General features: G+C 32.9%; 1 protein-coding gene across 1 annotated transcript in view; it reads left to right on the top strand.

The window, feature by feature from the left end:
* Positions 1-20,589, top strand: part of LOC125650492 (guanine nucleotide exchange protein SMCR8-like) — a 27,741-nt gene extending 7,152 nt beyond the window's left edge. The window contains exons 8-26 of the mRNA XM_048878853.2: positions 3,188-3,324; positions 4,710-4,845; positions 6,880-6,944; positions 7,079-7,195; positions 7,326-7,383; positions 7,565-7,634; positions 7,957-8,023; positions 8,178-8,281; positions 8,578-9,131; positions 9,354-9,405; positions 9,554-9,639; positions 10,596-10,758; positions 12,214-12,343; positions 12,700-12,756; positions 15,963-16,039; positions 17,023-17,100; positions 17,252-17,354; positions 18,110-18,176; positions 18,988-20,589. Coding sequence (XP_048734810.1) covers positions 3,188-3,324; positions 4,710-4,845; positions 6,880-6,944; positions 7,079-7,195; positions 7,326-7,383; positions 7,565-7,634; positions 7,957-8,023; positions 8,178-8,281; positions 8,578-9,131; positions 9,354-9,405; positions 9,554-9,639; positions 10,596-10,758; positions 12,214-12,343; positions 12,700-12,756; positions 15,963-16,039; positions 17,023-17,100; positions 17,252-17,354; positions 18,110-18,176; positions 18,988-19,049 — 2,183 coding nt within the window. The 3' untranslated portion in view covers positions 19,050-20,589. The remainder of the gene's footprint in view (positions 1-3,187; positions 3,325-4,709; positions 4,846-6,879; positions 6,945-7,078; positions 7,196-7,325; positions 7,384-7,564; positions 7,635-7,956; positions 8,024-8,177; positions 8,282-8,577; positions 9,132-9,353; positions 9,406-9,553; positions 9,640-10,595; positions 10,759-12,213; positions 12,344-12,699; positions 12,757-15,962; positions 16,040-17,022; positions 17,101-17,251; positions 17,355-18,109; positions 18,177-18,987) is intronic.

Below are 20,589 nucleotides of genomic sequence, written 5' to 3'. Positions count from 1 at the left end.
TTCTGTAGATAGTTACATGTGTTAATCTTCACTGGAACAACTGTATAACATATCTGGTACAGATTTATACTGCAGTGGATCTGCAGAAGTGTGGTTTCTTTTCACTGTGATCCAAATTCCTACATGTATAAGGATGGCATGGATTTTGATTGGCTGAGACAAATGTTTCTTCTTCTCCCGCAAGGTTGCATGTCAATTCACCATACCTGGTGCAGATACTGCTTGAGGGTTTGGGTTTAGCTGGTATGGATTTTGATTGGCTGATATGAAATCAGATTTCATTATTTTCCTCTTATAGGGAAATAAATATCATTTTGCAATAAGTGTGAATTTGTTATAGGCATGTTTGTTTAAAAATTAGTTATATAATAATAATATTGGTAATGATATCTGGTGTGGATGAGGGATTCCCTTCAGTTTTTAATACATGTATTATAACAGTACATATTGGGGAGTTTACAATCATTTGGGGGAAAACCCCACCAATTTTCTTACCACTAGTACTCCTCTCCCTTGTCAATGTGTTGTTTAATCTGCATTGACTGTGCTTGCTTGATATGGCTCAGTTGAGTGATGAAGCCTGTAGACATGTAATACTATTCCCAGTCTTAATTAATTCACTTTTAATGATTGTGATAGAAATAACACATTCCAGAACTTTCCAATATTATGATGATTCTAAAGGTAGTGCATATCTTACCCTTGGAGTACTTGATATGGTAAAGATGTGATATTGCTTTTTTAAATTACAAATTAAGGGCAGAAAATAGGCGAGATGAGGAATGCCTGTAGTAACTAAGTTTACATTTATTACTTTGATCAGCTTTTGCAAATATCCATAATGGGCCCTTCATGTGCATGAATTATGAGAAGAGTGATATTTCTTACTATGAATAGGGGGTTTTATAGACAAAAAAACGCATGTACTTTTAATTCTGGTACACACTTAGATAAACATGTGGAAGGAGAGATAACCCAGAAAAGGCAAACGCATTTAAAAGTACTCTTCTCATGAACCACTGGGCCAGGAAAGTTGAAATTTACAGGAGAGCTTCCTGGCATAGTGTAGATTTGATTTCATTAAATCCATGGCCTCTGGGGGTAGGATGGGGCCACAATAGGAGATCAGAGTTTTGCATGGGGATGTATAGGAAATATCTTTAAAAATCTTCTTCTCAAGAACAAGAGGGCCACGACTAGTTATATTAATATGCAAGCACCCCCAGGTAGTGCAGATTGAAGTTTGTTCAAAATGTGATCCCCCTGGGAGTAGGGTGGGGCCACAATAGAGGATCAAAGTTTACTTGGAAATGTATAGGGAAGCATCTTTAAAAATCTTCTTCTCCAGAGCAACAATGACCGTAATTAGTCATTTTAATATGCAAGTAGCAGAGGCAGTGAAATTCTAGTTTGTTCAAATAATGACCCCTGAGGGTAGGATGGGGCCACATTAGGGGATAAAAGTTTTATATGGGAATATAAAAGGACACATCTTTAAAAAATCTTCTCTCAAGAACAGCATAGCCATGATTAGTCATATTGATATGCAAGCATATTCAGGTTGTGTAAATTCAAGATTTTCAATTCAGGGGCCCTGGGGGTAGGGTGGGGCCACAATGGGAGATCAGGGTATATACGGGAAATTGATTAATACAATTTCTTTTCAAGAGAAGCAGGGCCACACTAAATTAATCATACCAAAATGCAAACATTTTTTTAGAGTAGTGTGGATTCAAGTTTTTTTTTATTTCCCAATACTATAGTTAAGGGGCATATTGTTTTGTCCAGTCAGACTGTTGGAAACTTTAACCTTGCTTATAAATTTTGAATGGTGAGTGATAGGGCTGTCATATTATGTGCATTTTTTGTGACAAGACCTTTGTTTTGGTACCGAAGTTTTAACCCTGTGACCTTGACCTACCTTCAAGAAAACTTAACCTAGGCAATATCTCCCGAACTATTTATATAGGTAGGGCTTTCATATTTTGTATATGGACAGACCTTACATTTGATACCATGATGTTTGATCCTGTGACCTTGACCATGGAGTTTGACCCAAATTTAAAAATTTTAACCGAAACTTAAACCTTGCTGATAACTTTTGAATGGAGAGTGATAAATCTGTATTTCATTTATGCATACCTTGTGACAAAACCTTTCTTTTGGCACCAAAGTTTCTGATATTGTAAACTTGACCTTGGATTTTGACCTACTTTTAAGAAAAATATTAACCTAGGCAATATCTCCGGAACTGTTTATGGTAGGGTTTTCATATTTTGTACTTAAATTCCTAATGTCAAGACTTTACGTTTCATACCATAATCGTTGACTTTTGACCTTACACAGTTATGTTATGACCCTTTTGGGCTAGGTTGAAACCACAATATGGGGTTAAAATTTTTCATGGGAATTAAGATATTAAAAATTATTTATAGAATCTAACAGCTGTACAACAGCAAGGCCAAGGTGACTCAGGTGAGCGATGTGGGCCATGGGCCTCTTATTATGATGTGAATAAGTTTACTGTATCAGCTAAAATAAACTTCATTTTGGAAAATAAATGAAGTTATGAACTGCAACACTTCATGCTGCCATACTTCATGAAATGCATTATCACTTCAGGAATGACACGCTGGTGTGAAGCATCACAGTTCATACCCTCATGTATTTCAAAACTGATTCAGAAGTTTATTTCTTATATTTTCATTCCACTTTCATTTCTGTCTGAATTCCCTGCCGTTATAATAGAAGTTACTATATTTATTAGTATTCATACATACATTGTTTACAACTGTGATGCATTCATGAGGAAATGGCTATCATTACAATTTGTAGAGATATCAGAGGCAAAAAAGTTGGAAGTGTAAATATATTTTTAAAAAATAGGATTTTTGAAATTGGAAAAGTATAAAATCACCATGATGTGACAGTCTTTAGATTTCATTATTAGGAGCTACATGTACCTCGCTATACTTGATATCATTATTAGGAGCTACATGTACCTCGCTATACTTGATATCATTATTAGGAGCTACATGTACCTCGCTATACTTGTATAGAAATTGCATACGAATGACTGCTTTACACAAATTGTGCTGGACTGACAGGTATTAGTCTTCATAATGTATTTATGTGTTGGAATGGATATGGAAATTGTGTGTAATCTAGTTTAATTGTTTTTAATTAGCTGAGATGTTGTTGAGAATGAGATCAAAGAAGTCATCTCAGGCTGTCAGTGAGGACATTTTCTACAAAAACTTGAGAACTCTAGAGGCCAACATTACAGAGACACAGAATGTTCTTCACTCAGTCAGGCAATCTCTGGTATGTTTTATACGTTACATTCAAAGAGTTACTTCCCTTACTCCCAGATATATTAGTTTCTAAAGCCCATGTCACCTACCTCACACCTAACATTGAGAATTACCTATCATTCTATAATTCTCAATGTTAGGTCCATTCTTTATAGGTCGGTTTTGCAATGCCTCATGACTCTATAATGATGGAGCAAATCAAATTCCTTCAAAAGCATAGGAATTTCTTTTGATTGTTGTACATTAAACCCATGGCAGACTGATGGTTTGTCCTTTCTGTGTTTATTATGTGATTCTAATTGTCTTATGACTGTTACATGACTATCATAAAAATGTTGTATGTTTGATATCCATGATGTATTTGTGTGGAGAGAGAGAGAGAGAGAGAGAGAGAGAGAGAATGAGAATCAAGGACTAGCTTATACAATAATTTGGTTGTATAAAATGGAGAGAATCCTAGGCAGGCTCATACAACTTTTGTAGAAACATTGCATGATTTGACCACAGTAGCTTTGCCCTATTTTCCCACACATTATATACATGTATGTGATATGTGAAGGCTGCTATGTTATACAATATGTGAAGGCTGCTATGTCATACAATACAATATGTGATATGTGAAGGCTGCTACATCATACAATACAATATGTGATATGTGAAGGCTGCTACGTCATACAATACAATATGTGATATGTGAAGACTGCTATGTTATACAATACAATATGTGATATGTGAAGGTTGCTATGTTATACAATACAATATGTGATATGTGAAGACTGCTATGTTATACAATACAATATGTGATATGTGAAGACTGCTATGTTATACAATACAATATGTGATATGTGAAGGCTGCTATGTTATACAATACAATATGTGATATGTGAAGGCTGCTACGTCATACAATACAATATGTGATATGTGAAGGCTGCTATGTCATACAATACAATATGTGATATGTGAAGGCTGCTACGTCATACAATACAATATGTGATATGTGAAGGCTGCTACGTCATACAATACAATATGTGATATGTGAAGGCTGCTACATCATACAATACAATATGTGATATGTGAAGGCTGCTACGCAGTTGTTACATCTCCCCAATTCTTCTGTTAGCCACACTCGCATCATATGACCATCTATTCCCTCAGATCTCAAAAAACGTCCAAAAAGTAACAATGGTAATAAAATCCTACTGTAAGGTAACATAGACTTTAGGTAACTGGGTACATGTAGTTTGTTGTGAGAATAGTTCACTCATGTACCGAGGTAGTACAGTGTACTGGCAGTATTGATGACTATTAGATCATTGTTGGGTTTGGATGGGTTCAGAGAACCTCATGCTGTTAGAAGTATCACCATTACTTTTCTCAGCGACTGGTACATTGTAGGTAGATAAGAAGCTTGAACACAGGTTTGCACGTCTGGAAGAGAAGGCCAAAGTGGACAGTTCGAGACCAAAGTCCGACTCTTTCAGTCTGCAGGAATGGGAGGAGATCGACAACACTCTGCCGTTATCACAGTTATGTAAGTTCACTGGTCACTCTGATATTTTACGTCCTTTCTCCCCAGATGTCAGCACATGATGTATCATTTTTTCTCTGTTATCAAGATTTGATATCTGTGCAAAATATGTACAATTCAGTGTTTACATTAATATGTAAATGATACATGTAGCACAGAAATAAAGTATTTTTAAAAAATTAATACATTTGACAAATTAATAAAAATATATTCGAAGTTAACAAATATAAATGCTAGTACATGTACAGTGTACATGTATATAATTTTTAAACAATTTTTTTAATTTATATCAAACTATAGTGTTTACAGAATTGCAGTGTTTTAAAACAAGCAAACACATGACTTATTTAGAGGGGAAGTCAGATAAATGCTAAGATTATAAGTGTGTCAAATGATGGCATCAGGGGGAAAAAGAGGCTACATTGTTAGAGAAACGTTTCCAGTTCTTTTGTAATTCTTATACTGCCAATTATATTAATCATGCAGACTTATCTATGCCCCCGTAATCGGAGATTCAGGGGTATATAGTTTATTTATCAGTCTCTTTGTCTGCAAAAATTTTAACCTTGGCCATAATTTTTGAACAGTTAGTGATAGGGTTTTTATATTTCATATGTGTATCTTTGTGATAAAACCTTTCTTTTGGTATGAACAATTTTTACATCATGACCTTCACCTTTGATCTACTTTTAAAAAACTTTAACCTTGACTACAACTTTTGAATAGATTGTGATAGGGCTTTCATATTTCTTTTGACGTGTATTCCTTGTGACAATTAAGACCTTTCTTTAGTACCAGAATTACTTTGCTGCCATACAGGGGCAACAGTGGTTCACAAAAACATCTTCTTTTGTACCTTAATTTATTTCTAATAAAATCTAACATTAACACCCCAAGTATATAATAATATTTTATATTTTTCATTTTGTGACATCCGATACAGAATGTCACTCTTTACAAATTCATTCACTTCATTTCACATCACCATTAAACTCTGCAGTTCTCTCATCAACTCATCAATTATACCAAAATCAAAACTTAATTCACGAAGTTTTGCATCTTGTCATTGAAATTCAACAGCGCCATATAATTTATTCAAAATGAATTCATATCAAATATTTATCTCTTAAATCAAAATGACTTGTTTGTGTCATCCAGAATCGTCAGAATGATTACTATTCGATTACCTTCTACCCATCATCACTTTCTAATCCCGCCTACCTCATAATTATCATTCCAACAAAAGAAAATAATTTCAGTCTAATTCACCAAGTTCAAATGAAAGAAATTATATTTGTTTTCTAAATTGTTACAGTAACAAAATGTTCCAAAAATCAATGTTAATTCCGTAGAGGGAACATTCCCATCAATGTTAAATCGTCTACATATACATGCAAGCATGTTCAATATTGTTCACAATTAATAGTTAAATTTGCAGATACTTTTCACATACTAAAGTCTGGTTTTCATTGTTTGATGAATATTATAATATGTAACTTGTACATGTACAATATATGTAGCACTGCATGTTCTAATGCAGTACATTGTCTTATTTTTACTTTTAAAAACAGTGAAATTAAGGAGGTATGCTACACCAGAGAAATTTGATATGGATGAAAAATGGAGGATATGTAAAACAATATTTTGAAATTGAAAACTTTCAAATTAACTTTATTTAGTCAAAAAATGCAGTTATAGTAAAAAGCAATCTGAAAATTTTTTAAAACCCCTGCTGGGCTCGAACCCTTGATTTACAGTTCAGCAGTCGACATGCTAACCTTCTGAACTACTCAGCTAGCCGATAATTTTTTAAATGAATAGACAAATGTTGCTGATATTTATATTTTCATCCATGTTTTAAAAGGAAGTCAGCCATTATGACAATGTAGAGTACCTCCTTAAGACTGTGGTGATCATTTAACCTAACCATGTCATTTATATAGTAAATGTAGACAAGAACCTGGAAATTAAAGTAACTTGGAATGAATTGAAGGCTGTACTTGAACGTTATACAATGTATATGTTGTATTTCTTTAGCTGGATCATATGGCTCCTCACCAGAGGGCGCTCAGACTTTGTTCCCCGACACCCGTTTTTACAAGGTATTATTATTTTTACCAGGATTTTCTAAAATAAATAAATAAATAAATAAAAAATAAACAAAATTATAGTGATCGGGTTAGGAATATTGACATTTTGAAATTATACACAAAGTAAAGTTTTTTTTTTTTTTTAGCCCAAAACTGTAAAAATTACCTCTGGGCGACAGTTTGATATTCATTTACAAGGTCTACATGAACTTTGTTCGTGGGGTCACAGAGAGGGAATGCAAAAACTAAGACATCTGTATCAGGTAGGGGTAACAATTTGTTTGATCAGATTACGTAATTACCGTATATAATTTCATCTTCAACTCTAGTAGTTACATGTTTATTTATTAACATTCAGATGTAGAAAAATCAATTATATCCCTGTGTTAATAGTTTTTTCAGAGAGATATGGCTGTTCTTCAAGTGGAGAATTGTGACATGACATACTGTGGTAAGAGAATGTTGATAATAAATAGCCTGCATCTGTTCTAGTCTTTTTACAGACCATAATTTAAAGACACCTTTTCTAACTATTGTCTTAGAAGTACCTTATGTATTCAATTCAGAGGAAGATAATCTCTGATATGGCGCTGTGGTACAGTAGTTATCTTTCCTTGTACATGTATTTTTAGAACCAACTTCTTCAGCTTTATGCTTTGGTGAGGACTGCATTGGAGCCAATCTACTGACAAATATCGACAAGTATGATTAACCTGTTACTGATCAACTTCAGCATTAATGATAATTTCTCTCTAAATGAGAAGAAGTCAATTTCTAGCTTTAATAATTAACTGATTAAATTTTTTCTGAGGTTTGCTGTCTTTTTGCCATTTAATGAAAACTTTATGATGACAAAATAAATACTTCTTTGTGGTGTAAACGGTCAGTTACATGCCGTATAAATGTCAGTGTCAAATATCAAGGGTAAAGGTCAAATTTGCAATGATAGCTAGTCATGGCCAAGGTTGTAGGCACACTTTTTAACAAATACAAAATGTACATCTTAAATTTGTTCTTTTTTCAGAAACTGCATGGGATGCCACTGTGTGTGTGCTAATTTGCCTGATTTATTGTTCAACAAGTGTTCCTCTGTGAGTTGGATATGCATGTTATGAAATGTGCATTTGCACCTCTTTGCAAATTGAAAGCCTTTTCTACATGAACAATCCTTTCTTAGCTAGTTTTATTATTAATGAAATCAGATTTGAAATGAATAAATAATTGATTTAAAACATTTTTTTGCAGATCGAGTCTTTGAGTTTTAAGTCAGCTGCTAGTTCATTTCGTTCTCTAAATGATGATGATGCAGAATCGATGAAGTCCGCTTACAGCACTACAGGATCACCTGTGTACAAGTTTATAATTATCTTGTTTTCTGTAGATAAGAAGGGTACATTTGATATTGCAGTGTATGTATAATATCATGATAGCAGAACAGTTTGTATGACAGAAATGAGTAGTAATACCGTCCATTTCATGAATGAATTCTTGAAATGTGTGGATTTGCTTGAGATTAATGTTTGGAAAGTTGGACTGTATGAAACCATAATATTATATTGTAACTTAAAACTGATCTAAGACTTACATTAATTCTATGCAGTCAGGATTAAAACTACTTACTGAAGGATTTTCATTCTTATTTCAGTGTAAACTTTAGTCTCAACAATGATCCCGAGGTAACAGTTGTTAAAGATTCAGAGAAGGATTTGGACGTATTTTCAAATAATGAATTCCTCAGACATCTCCAGATTCAAATAGAACAGTTTGAAATTGGAATACCAAATACAAATGAGGCTGTTTTTGATGATATAAGGGAGAATGAAAACCATGATATAAAAGCTGATTCGCTAGACCACAGAGAAGGAAACAGTGACACATGCAAAGGTTATACTAATGACCCAAAAGGGAAAACAGATATTTTATCAGTTATGGAAGTGTCCACATGCACTCTTACAGGAGAGGAGAAAGGGGAGGATGGAGTTGAAACAGTAGATGTCGGAGATGATTGTTGTGAATGTGGTACAGATGATGGAGTTGGTGGGTATGAATGTGGTACAAGTGACAAGGAGACAGCAGGAGTAAGGGACCGACTCCAAACACTGACTTCTGAAAATGTAGGACAGCAGGAGAGTGAAAAAGAGGCTGGGAATCAGGAGATCACTGAAAAGATCTCGTTGTTAGCCCAGTCACTCAGAACTGGTAATATATAATTATTTTGTCTGTAACTATAGGGATCAGTAGCCAGAGGGGAAAATGTGAACTTTAAATCTTACACCACTACTACACTGTGGTATTTAAATTTCCTTGTGGAATAACTTTTTGAATGAATTAAACCATATCAAAAGGAAAGTAAAATTGCTTAACTTTTCCATTGTAAATAACATGATATTTATGATTGATTACTTTCTTATCCCATTTTAGAATCTGAACTTGAGCATGATTCAGAAGGCATTTCAAGTTATGAATTTATTAGGTAAACCTTTTCATTTTCTTCATACTACTCTTTATTTCACTACAAAGCACAGTTTACGTATGGTCCCCAAACTTTTATGGAAAAGAAAACTGCATGTAAATAGATCATTTCATTTAGTTGTGGAATTTTTTAATGTCTGCTGTTTCAGGCAAAACATTGAAAACTTGGTTCCAGTTGACACCCCAGAGCAAGAGTCTGTTTTGTTTCCTGGTGATACAGACAACCTGACTTGTGGTGAGTATAGTACATGTAATGTTCAGTTTGGTATCGGAAATAAACTAATCAAAGTGATCATTATATGTCAATGTAATTCAGTGAAGAAATTTCATCAATAGTACCGGTATATATATATTTTTTGAATCATGCAAAACATACTTGTGAAATGCATTTTAAAAGATTTTAAAATATTCTTATATTGAAGGTTATTGTTTGAGATACTGTAGAGGTGTCTGATTTAGTTATTTTCTTGTCTGGGAGAAAACAATGAAATTAAATTAAATGCAACACAAATTTTTAATTTCGGAAAATCTCAATGTTAATATCAGAAATATTCATGTCTCAGTAATTCATCGTCCATTAATAGATCTCATTTCGCCAGTACTGTAAATCATCAATTTATTCCTTATAAGTAAAACAAAGCTGTGATAATAACCTCACAAATTTAATCAACTCATTATAAAAAGTATAAAAATTCAATTACTTAGATCCACCCTCACTTTGTCCTATGTTACAGTTGAATTCCATAGATCCACCCTCACTTTCTTGGTTTGCACACCCTTCCTCAGTGGATTTGACACCCAGACTGCATTCCACACCATGAATTTTTTTTTTGCACAATTATAGACTTCAACTGCATCATTAGTGCAATTAGGGATTTAATTGCATTATTCACACAAGTAATTGCAATATTGCCTCTTCATCTGAGTGTACACAACTTGGTGAGAGAAGCCCGGGCAGACATAGAACAACTGGAATATACATTGATATTGTAAATGTCGTGTGTTTCATACCACTATCTCAGCAAGTTAGGATTGCAGATAAGCAACTTACTTGGTGTGCATAATATGTATTTTATAAGTGATCACAAATATCAAAAATTAATCCACACAAAATTGTGTTCACTACAAAAACAACAAAATGTTCTCCAGGAAGTTAATACGAGTACAGTATATTTTATTGTCTGTTTTCAGGTTTTGGACTGTTACATATCATGACAAAGTATGCAAGCATAAAACATGTGATATACTCTATATTAATTGGTCGACCTGTGATTGTTGTGGGGACGGCAGCTCAAGAGGAAGAGGTTACACACATTGTCAAGGCTCTAAAGATATTTCTGACCTCTTATCACAGGTTTGATATAAAGTAGTTCTTCAGCTGACAAGAGAGAAAGAGAGAGAGGGCAAAGAGATGAAAACATTTTCTACGAGGGCTGTTCGAAAAGTTCGCAGAAAAGTTCTGATATTGTATTATACAGCCAAAATTTCATTGAATGAGACAAATTTCAAAATTGTTTTTGGATGCTGCCGGAGATAGATTAAAAGACTATAAAACCATGGTGTAAAAATGTCATAGCTAATTTAAGGATGTTTACTGGGTTTTAAAGGGACATGGACACAATTTGAGCTGAAAATTTTCAAATTTTATTTTGTTCATTTTTAATGTTTAGAATGCTTAATTAAGGTATTTCTAATGGTCAACAAAAATTTAAATGTTAGTTGTCAAGGTATGTAGGAGATACAGAGCTCACAATTCTTTGCTATGTAAACAAGGCTCATGTCATGTTTTTGTTTACATAGGTTGAATATACTTAGTCTAGTAAAAATTTCGTCTAAAGCATTTATTCTTAATTTAAAAGTTAATTTGCAACACAATTAAATAGTTTCTAGTCTTTGGCACATCTCATTTTGGTTTAAACATGCTATTTTCTATTAAGCAATCTAAATGTAAACAAATACATGGCACGAGCCTTGTTTACATTATAAAGAATTGTGAGTGCTGTATCTCACTTGTAACTCAACAACTGGTATTCAAATTTTGGTTGATCATTAAAAATACTTCAGTTAAGCATTGTAAACAGTAAAAATGGAAAAATAAAATTTGAAAATTTTCAACTCAAGTCATGTCCATGCCCCTTTAAAGTCCTGCAACACCTCATATAGCCTTAATTTTGCACCAATGGATTTTTCGTTATTTCCCTGTGTGAAATCTGCTCGATGTAGGCTGTGATTCTCTGATCTACTGTGTATCTGAGCTAATTAAAATATAATGATGATAAAAAACACTGACAAGTCATGATATAGAGTAGGTGAATTGACATGAGAAGTGCATGAAATTGATTGGTGTATATTTTGAAAAAGAGTGAAAATCTTAGAAAGACGTTTGACATCATGTAACGTTGGAAGAATGTTTGGTAATATGATGCTCCATGAACTTGCAACCTGCCATGTTAAAGTAATTGTATCTTTTTATTTTGCATTAGATACATGTATGCAAGATTTTTTTTGAATTTATACTTATCATGAATTTCTTGAATTCAGTGAAGTTAAACCCACAACCCCAAGCAAGCAGCCATTTTCTTGTTATTTACAGTGTTTGCAGACTTTTCGAACAGCACTCATATTTGTACAGTACATGTATATGATAAAGCATAGAACAGCCCTTGTATTTGTACAGTACATGTATATGTATATGATGAAGCATAGAACAGCCCTCATATTTGTACAATACATGTATATGATGAAGCATAGAACAGCCCTTGTATTTGTACAGTACTTGTATAATATGATGAAACACATTTATTTTTAGGAATCACAAGAGTTTTATCCCATGGGCTCGATGTCTGCCCAGTATATATAAAATGACAGATGTAAAATTATTAGGGGTTTGTCGACCAGAAAGAAAATCAGTGGATAGATTTATACCTGCAGCAGTTAAGGTAAGCATCATTTTGTCGCCAACAATAAAGCTTGATACAGTTTCACATGCTTTTTCTCTAATATTTAGTCATTTAGTTTAAGAGTACATGACATCAAAACTTATTTTTTCACTGGAATAGTTATGAAGTTTGTCTAACCCTGTGCTCGGTGCCTTCTGGAAGAAAAAATGCAATGTGATAAGCATTTTATATAAAATACTGAAAATATCAAGAAAGCGTCATCTTCATTATGTCATAATTCTGAATATAAACTTCAATTTTTAAACAAATTCACCACTGTCGATTTTGATGGAGAAATACGGCCCTCCCCATGTATATTTCTTGATAGTTGTCTCATATTCATTTTGTTTTTACAGAAACTGTGCACTGTATTTGATTTGAAGAAAAGAGAAATTTTTTGCCCAGCATATCAGGTAAGTTATGTGTACATGCCATGCTTTTTAAAAAATAAAAATAAATGTTTATAATTTAATTCTTATTGTATCCTTGTCTCTGATTGGTCAAATTCGAATTGAGGAATGCAGGTTATTTTTGCATAACCTGGTTTGGTATGGGGACACACCCCCTTGACAACCAGAAGCCAGAACTATTTTTTTTCTCTCTCTCTAAATTTACATCGCAGCACTGTTTTTAGCCTTCTATGGAATAGAAAGTCAAAGTATACAATAAGATACTTCAGTTTGATACACATACTGTTTTCTCGTTGTCAATTAGCATCTACTTGTACGCTAATCACTGTTGTAAATCATCTTTCTCTATATGGTGATTGAATAGTTTTAAAATAGATTAAAACAAAGATATTATATTCAAATTAATGATTTACCAAGTAAGAATTGTCCTGTTCATTTTCAAATACATTTCTCACTGGGGAAAGGGAGGGGGGGGGGGGGGGGGGTTCATTGCTGATCCGCCTTTCAACAAAGCAAACAAAAAATCATACATCACATTTCACCACATGACGTCAGTCACATTGACATGTGGATCGCGATTTGTCACTTGCTTATATATTTTCTTGTGTTGGATTTACTATTAGTGACAACTTTGCATGCAAGGGTAAGTTTTCATGTAGTAGAAATCTTCATAGAGTTAAAAGCCGCAAATTATTGCATTTTCTGATATTTGAAGACTTACTTTGGGTAGATCTAGACCTAAACAATGCAATTTCCCATATTTTCTCAATCTGTCGGAGATGAGTGACTTCAAAGTCAATCTCTAAAGGGCAGCGAAATACGCATTGCAAGCATAGTCTACACATATTTTCTGTCATGACAAACTTCACCTTCGATACAATAATTTAATAAATAGGCTAGGCTCTGTTGAACTTTTAGACAAATTGACTACGCGTTAAGATGGCGACCTTCTTAGTTACATGTAGACGCTTCGTCGTTGTTGCTAAGTGAATCATTGCGCGGCTCAGTTGACTTGTATTTTTCGGAGTTTATGTACATTTTGATAAACGAAGGTTCGTATCTTTGTCTCCTGCATTAAATTATAAGGAATGACTTTAATTCTGGGTATAACCTGGTTTGGATCAGTTTACGCTTTTTTATAATCCGCGTTGCGGATTATAAAGCGTAAACTGATCCACACCAGGTTATACTTGTATAACTTGCCCCAGAATTAAAGTCATTCCTTAAATATAAATACTGAATTACAAATTAAATGCAAGTTTAAAAAGATATGCTTTAAGTTTATTTTTGAAAACAGCTAATATTAATGGTATAATAAGAAGCCATAAACAGCTAAAAACATGCCTCTTGTCCACAAATAATCTGCTTATACATGGATATTATAGCCAATATCGTCAATTGTAATTACCAGAGGATGATTAACAAAACATACTTGATAGATACAGAGTTATAACACTTCACTGTTTTTCACCATGATGCATAGTGATTTAATCTCAAGCCAGATATCTTTAAAAAGCTTGCAAATCTCGGAGACGTAGAAGAATCTTACTTCAGTTTACAAAATAAATCGCTGATTACAAAAGATAAAATGAAATGATTGCTGCAATAAACTGTACATTTAAAAAAGTCAATAAAATAATCAAACAAATATTAATATACACTATTCCTAAACAATTAGACACTGAGTAAAAAATATTTAATTATGAAATTGATGAATAATTGATGAATAAATGTTATCAAAGTATTTACAATGTAGTTGGGGCAGAATTGACGGTCTATGGGAATATCGTATTAAGTAATTTTTAATAGAAATGAAACGGGTCCTTAATTAGCTTGGATGTATTCATATGTAGCTGGGAAAGCTGGTGGTAATTAATCATTAATGGCTTGAGGTTAGTGTGAGAAAAAGGTCAACCTGCTAAAGCTGATCACTAGTTCTAAAACCACTCCTCCATAGAGATTTAAATGAATAAATGTTTATTCAGTATATACATACATACAAACATACATACATAAATACCAAGGATAACCCATGAAAGCTCGAAAGCTTATTTACAATGGGGTCCTTTGATGCACCGATGTTTGCGCAAGGGGGTCATTTTCATTTAGAGATGATGTCTAAAAGTGTTTTGTAAAATTCGTGAGTTATTTTTTCGTTCTAAGTTGTGTGCCTTAAAAATTTCTAAATGAATATGTGAAGTCTACTCAGTATTTATAACAAACGCAATCAATTTAAAGAATGATTATCTTATTCTTGTTTTATATTTATTTGAAAAGGAGGAGCAGTTTTTTGTTTCAAAACAAGCAAAACATCAATACATATATGATTATTGTATAGGAAATTTGTCAAAGTATCACTCCTCCCCCCCCCCCCCCCCCCCCCCCCCCCCCCAATTCTCATCTACTTTTATTATGACTTGTATAATATAAATGCTTCCTTGCATTTATCTCATGTATATAGATATAAGATATGTTTTCTTTGATTAACTACATTCCAAAATTTTCAGAAGATTTAGATTAATAAAATGACAGATATTTGTATGTTGGTGTTTATATTTCAGAGGCACCTGATCCACATCTAGTGTATCCAGGGGTCCGTGTTTGCCCATCTCTCTATTTTGTATTGCTTGTAGGAGTTATGAGATTGATCATTGTTCGTTATCTTCACCTTTCATGTGATACTTTACAGCAAACACATCGAAATATCAGGAAAATTAATAGATGATGACATTCAAATAATTTTAAGCCAAATTTATAAGAATAGAGAAAAGAAAGGCCATCCATTCATATTACAAAGTTGCTGTGGTTGACAGTATAGTTTATCTGGTGACTGTAGATACTACACTGATCAGGGAGGTCATTCAATACACATCTAATGGCAAAACAAAAGTTAAACTTACAGTTGTTATTCAGTTCACTCACTTAAAGCAGAAGCAGATTGTTAACAAGGACATTGGTGATGCATAGTTTAAATTGTCAGGAGGTCACTTTTAAAATACATTGGAATGCCAGGGTATAGCAGAAGCTATGATTTAACCTAAAGGTTGAATTTTCGTTTTTAGATAGCATGATGAATACTATTAGATGTACCTGTATGTGTCTCTTATATGCATTCATTTTACAGAATTTTATTTGTTATGAAATCAGAATTGTTTAGCCTCTTTGTAGGGCTATTATTTATTATGAAATCAGAATTGTTCTCTTTGTAGGGCTATTATTTGTCACTGTTAGACAACAGAGTCAGAAGTTATAAAATGGAAGAAATGCTCACAACACAAATCAAATCGTAAGTATTACTCAGATATGATTAAGCAGAATCTGTCTTTGAACCACACTTGCTACAAATTTTTTAGGTCACCAGAGCCACTCAAAATGTTTTTTTGTTATCAAGTGTCCTTAAACTAGTTCTATGGCATCATCTATGTTCTTTAATCAATTATTAAGTCTTGCATGGTTATTGCATTGATTGTAGAAGAATTTCATGAATAATGAAGGATTTTGGTTTTTAAGGTATCAAATATTCATTAGATATCCAAAATGAGTCAGAAAAGATCACATTTTGATTGATTATTGAATTTGCACTTTTTAAGTCAAATATTTTAACTGTGTTATTCAAATTTTTTTTTAGATTAAATATTTTCTTTTATACTGTAGAATCATTTAAATTCGTGGGGGCCAATTTTCGTGGATTGCTGATTTTTTACGGCTTCGTAGGGACGTAATTTTGTTGATTTATATATTTGTAAGAAAGATAGATAACTCTGGAATGTAAATAGTTGTCTTTATTCATTGAGGATGTAAATTCGTGGTTGAGGGATACCCACGAATTCCACGAAAATTAAGCCACCATGACTTCTAATGCTTCCACAGTATCTCTTTTTTGGTTGGACGGTCACCAACTTGTCCACTCAATATCTCAAGAACACTTTGCTTGACATACCGGTACACATTTACATTAAACTTGTTATACGGGTTTCCCTTAAAAAGTAGATGACCCCTATTGATTTTGAGGTCAGGGTCAATCCACACATAGGACATAGAAAGATATTGACAGCTCAATGTCTTGAGAACCCTTTTCTTGACACACATCAAACTTGGTAAACTGTTTTTACCTAAGGAGTAGAGGATTTCAATTTTCAATTTGCCTGCTACAATCATGTACATAACACAGGTGTCATCACAGTACATCTCAAGAATATGACCCAACCAACCAATCAATCACTTCAACCCACCAGGCAACATAGTGTAATATGACAATGTATTTGACAGGATTTTGGTTGAGCTGTCATCAAAGACTTTCTTATACTTCCACTCTTTCTCGATCGGTCCTGCTGGGATTGGGAGACAGTAAGTCAGAACACGGAAAATATTGAACCTTTATGTTTAATATATCATTTAGTGAGATCTGGAAAATGCAAGAACTGCAGTATTAAAATTTGCTTTTAAAATGTAGTTTACTTTGATCAAGTTTTATTGTTTCTTAACTTACCCATTGTAGAGACTACAAGTTTCTACAACAGCAGAGCTCTTCATTCCAGAGAATGGTGTCCAACTTCATGGCTAAAATTGGGATTCATGACTCAGATGTCCACATATTAGAGGTAATTTGCCTTCATGATGTCAAATCCAGTTTATCCCTTACATTTTGTGAGAGTTTATTTCCATGATCTTGTTTTGTCAGATTCATCAGCGAGACAAATTATTTGCAAACACTGAATTTGTTTGCTACTTTGTACATATAGAAAATAATTTGTGGTAGTCTTATTTTCACTTTACAACAACCTGAGTACTTTGCACAGAAATAAATTTCTTGTGATTAAATGTATAGTGATTTACAATACAAGGACTGCAAAGTATGCTGTAAATATATTGCCTGCTGTAATGCATGCATTTAGTGTGTATGATAATACATGTATATTTCAACCAGATTTAAAAAAATTTATGCTCTCATAATTGGAAGAATCATGGGTAGTGTTTGGTTTGTCCATCTGTTTGTTTTACTTTGTGACCTTTACTTTGGGATTTGACCTTCTGAAATTTGGAAAAATTTTACCCTTGGCCTTAACTTTTGAGTGGTTGATGATAGGGCTTTCTTATTTCACATGTGTGTGCCCTGAACCATGGTCATTTGATGTGGTCAAAATCTAATTCACACACACCCCTACCCCTTAAGTTACAAAGCTAGTCTGGACATTAAATTTTGTAATGGAGAAACATCGAAATGATTCACCATCATTTTTTACCCCCAAAAATTTGAGTGTATAGAATTTAGAGGAAGAAATATTCTAGATTAAAGTTTTTCATTGTGTGATACTTAGATGACCCCTAACGTCCTTGGGCATTTTGTTGATTTCAGTTTTTATGTGAAACGATAAAGCAACAACTCATAGAGGACCACTTCCAATCAAGAGCAAGTCTTTCAAGTGAGTGTTTATACATATAGATCAGTGAGTGTTTGTACATATAGATCAGTGAGTGTTTGTACATATAGATCAGTGAGTGTTTATACATATAGATCAGTGAGTGTTTGTATACAAATCAATGCAAGACAAAGAGCAGACTGAGATAATCTTTAATCAAATCTTTATCTATTTATAATGAAAACTAAAAGATACTTTCAATGGTGTGTAACTTGCAATATGTACTCAACTATAGCAATATTTTGGAACAAAAAAATTAATTTGATATATAATTTCAAAATGAAATGAGTAAAAAATAGAATTAAAAAACAACTGAAATACTTAATTGAAAAGACGTAAGGAAAAACGAATTATTTAGAAGCGTGTTTGATTACTGCAGAAGATGCTGTTTTTAGTGGTCATTGATTTTCGTATCTAGTTAGATATTATGAACTACTTTTTGTTTGTATCAAACTAATATGTCAGACCAGATAAAATTATTAGAATGTATTGCATTTATATCATTGTAATTGTTGATATCTCATTTTGTATGTCAAAAGAAGTCAATTTACAGTTTTGAGAAACTTTTCATTGTGTGTGTGTGTGGGGGGGGGGGGGGGGGGGGGGGGGGGGGGGGGGCATGAGAATCTTGTTGGATGACTTTGGCATTGATTCATGGTAAATGTTATATTCATAATTGCGATAGAAATTCATTATCTTTGAAATGGTGTTTAATATGTATACAACATTCATTTATTTGAATTAGAATATTGCATGTCATTGTGAGTAATGAACATAATACATGTGTAGTGTATGGTAATTTTTTTTATTTCAGACATGCCTGTAAAACCACTGGTTGCACATCATAACCTTTGCTGCCAAGTTATGAAATGCTGATATTGCATTGAGAAGTTTGAAATCCGTGTAATATTTTGTTACTTGGATATGTATGTTATTGATTTCTGTCCATGTCTTCAGTAAAATTGTGGGATATTAATTTGAGTCTGTCTGTTGGTAGCATCCGATTTTCCTGATATCTCTTTAGCAATGGTATTTTTCATGATGTCCCCTATTGTGTTTTATGAGAAGTTTTATGGTCAAGGTCACCAGATCACTTATTGTAAGAAATTATTTTAAATAAAAGATGTTTACTCACTATTTGAGCTTTCAGTGATGAAACTTCACAAGAAATGTTGTCAGTATTTACCAGTATACCCCAAATATGTATTTCAATTTTGTAATTTACAATACAGGTAGCAGAAACTTGGAAGGCTCCAAAGCAGTTCACGTGACGTGTTGTAAATTCATAAATTCGGTTGATATATTTTTGCAAGCAGAATACCATTTCTTAAAACCATTCATATCAATGAACTCAATAATTGGTATGAATTTTTTTAAACCAAGAAATCAAAAATTTATAATCCCCAAATTTTTACGTTCCATCTTAAATTTTGAGACAAGGCATTGCAACTTACATTCAACTTTGAAAATTGACAATCCTCCTAGTTTGCTCTTTAAACTCTAAATTTCTATATCATGAGTTTTGTGCAATTTTTAGGTTTGAATACATGTACCAATAGGTCATTATTTATTTTCAATCTTGAAGGAGAATGCTGTCCACTAGGACATACAAACTTTTTAATTCTGAATGGTGGTTATTATGCAGGAAGACATTTAAAAAATGAAGAAAAATAAATCTGAGAATGAAAAAAAGCAACCTCCAATCTAATTTTATGAAAATTATGTAAAATTTCTCTGCAATGAATTATTTACCTATGTGCAACACTGTTTTGGCCATTGTTTCTGTATAAGCAAAAGAAATTTTAATGTCACAATTATAACAAAAGACTTGCAAGATGTATGAATTTTTTAATATGTCAGTGTTAATTTTTATGAACTGTAAAACTGTTTTAGTCATTTTGGTAACAATTGGCAAATAGGACTTTGACAGCTAATGCCCCTTTAAAGTTTTTAATACATTATATTATTAGAACACATGGGTGTACATAAATGTAATGATTGATTTTTGTTGCTTATATTGTTTTTACACCAATATACAACACAAGTTTATAAAAAAAAAAAAAAAAAAAAAAAAAATTGGTGTATATTTTAAAGTGCAAAAAGGTTAAGTTTAGCCCACTTTGCTGTACGGAGCTCAGTAAAAAGCGCTATGACCTGTATTTTTCTGTTTGTTTTTATGATTTCCCTTTATTGTAGACATTCTAAATATACTTCTACAAGAATTTACAATACTTTTAACTTTCCTCTAAGAAATTCAGTTTTAAAAACCACAAATCAAATAGATATTTTAAAATAGAAATGGGGGACATGAATTCAATGAATCTGTTTTATTGTTATTGTGATTGTTCATATGATTCAGCTTAAAAATTGTAATCAGTTGTCAATTATATACTTCAATAAAATGTGCAATATTTAA

Source organism: Ostrea edulis, chromosome 5, assembly GCF_947568905.1.
Source record: "Ostrea edulis chromosome 5, xbOstEdul1.1, whole genome shotgun sequence".
Taxonomy (NCBI): Eukaryota; Metazoa; Mollusca; class Bivalvia; order Ostreida; family Ostreidae; genus Ostrea; species Ostrea edulis.
This window is presented reverse-complemented; position numbering and strand designations above follow the sequence as displayed.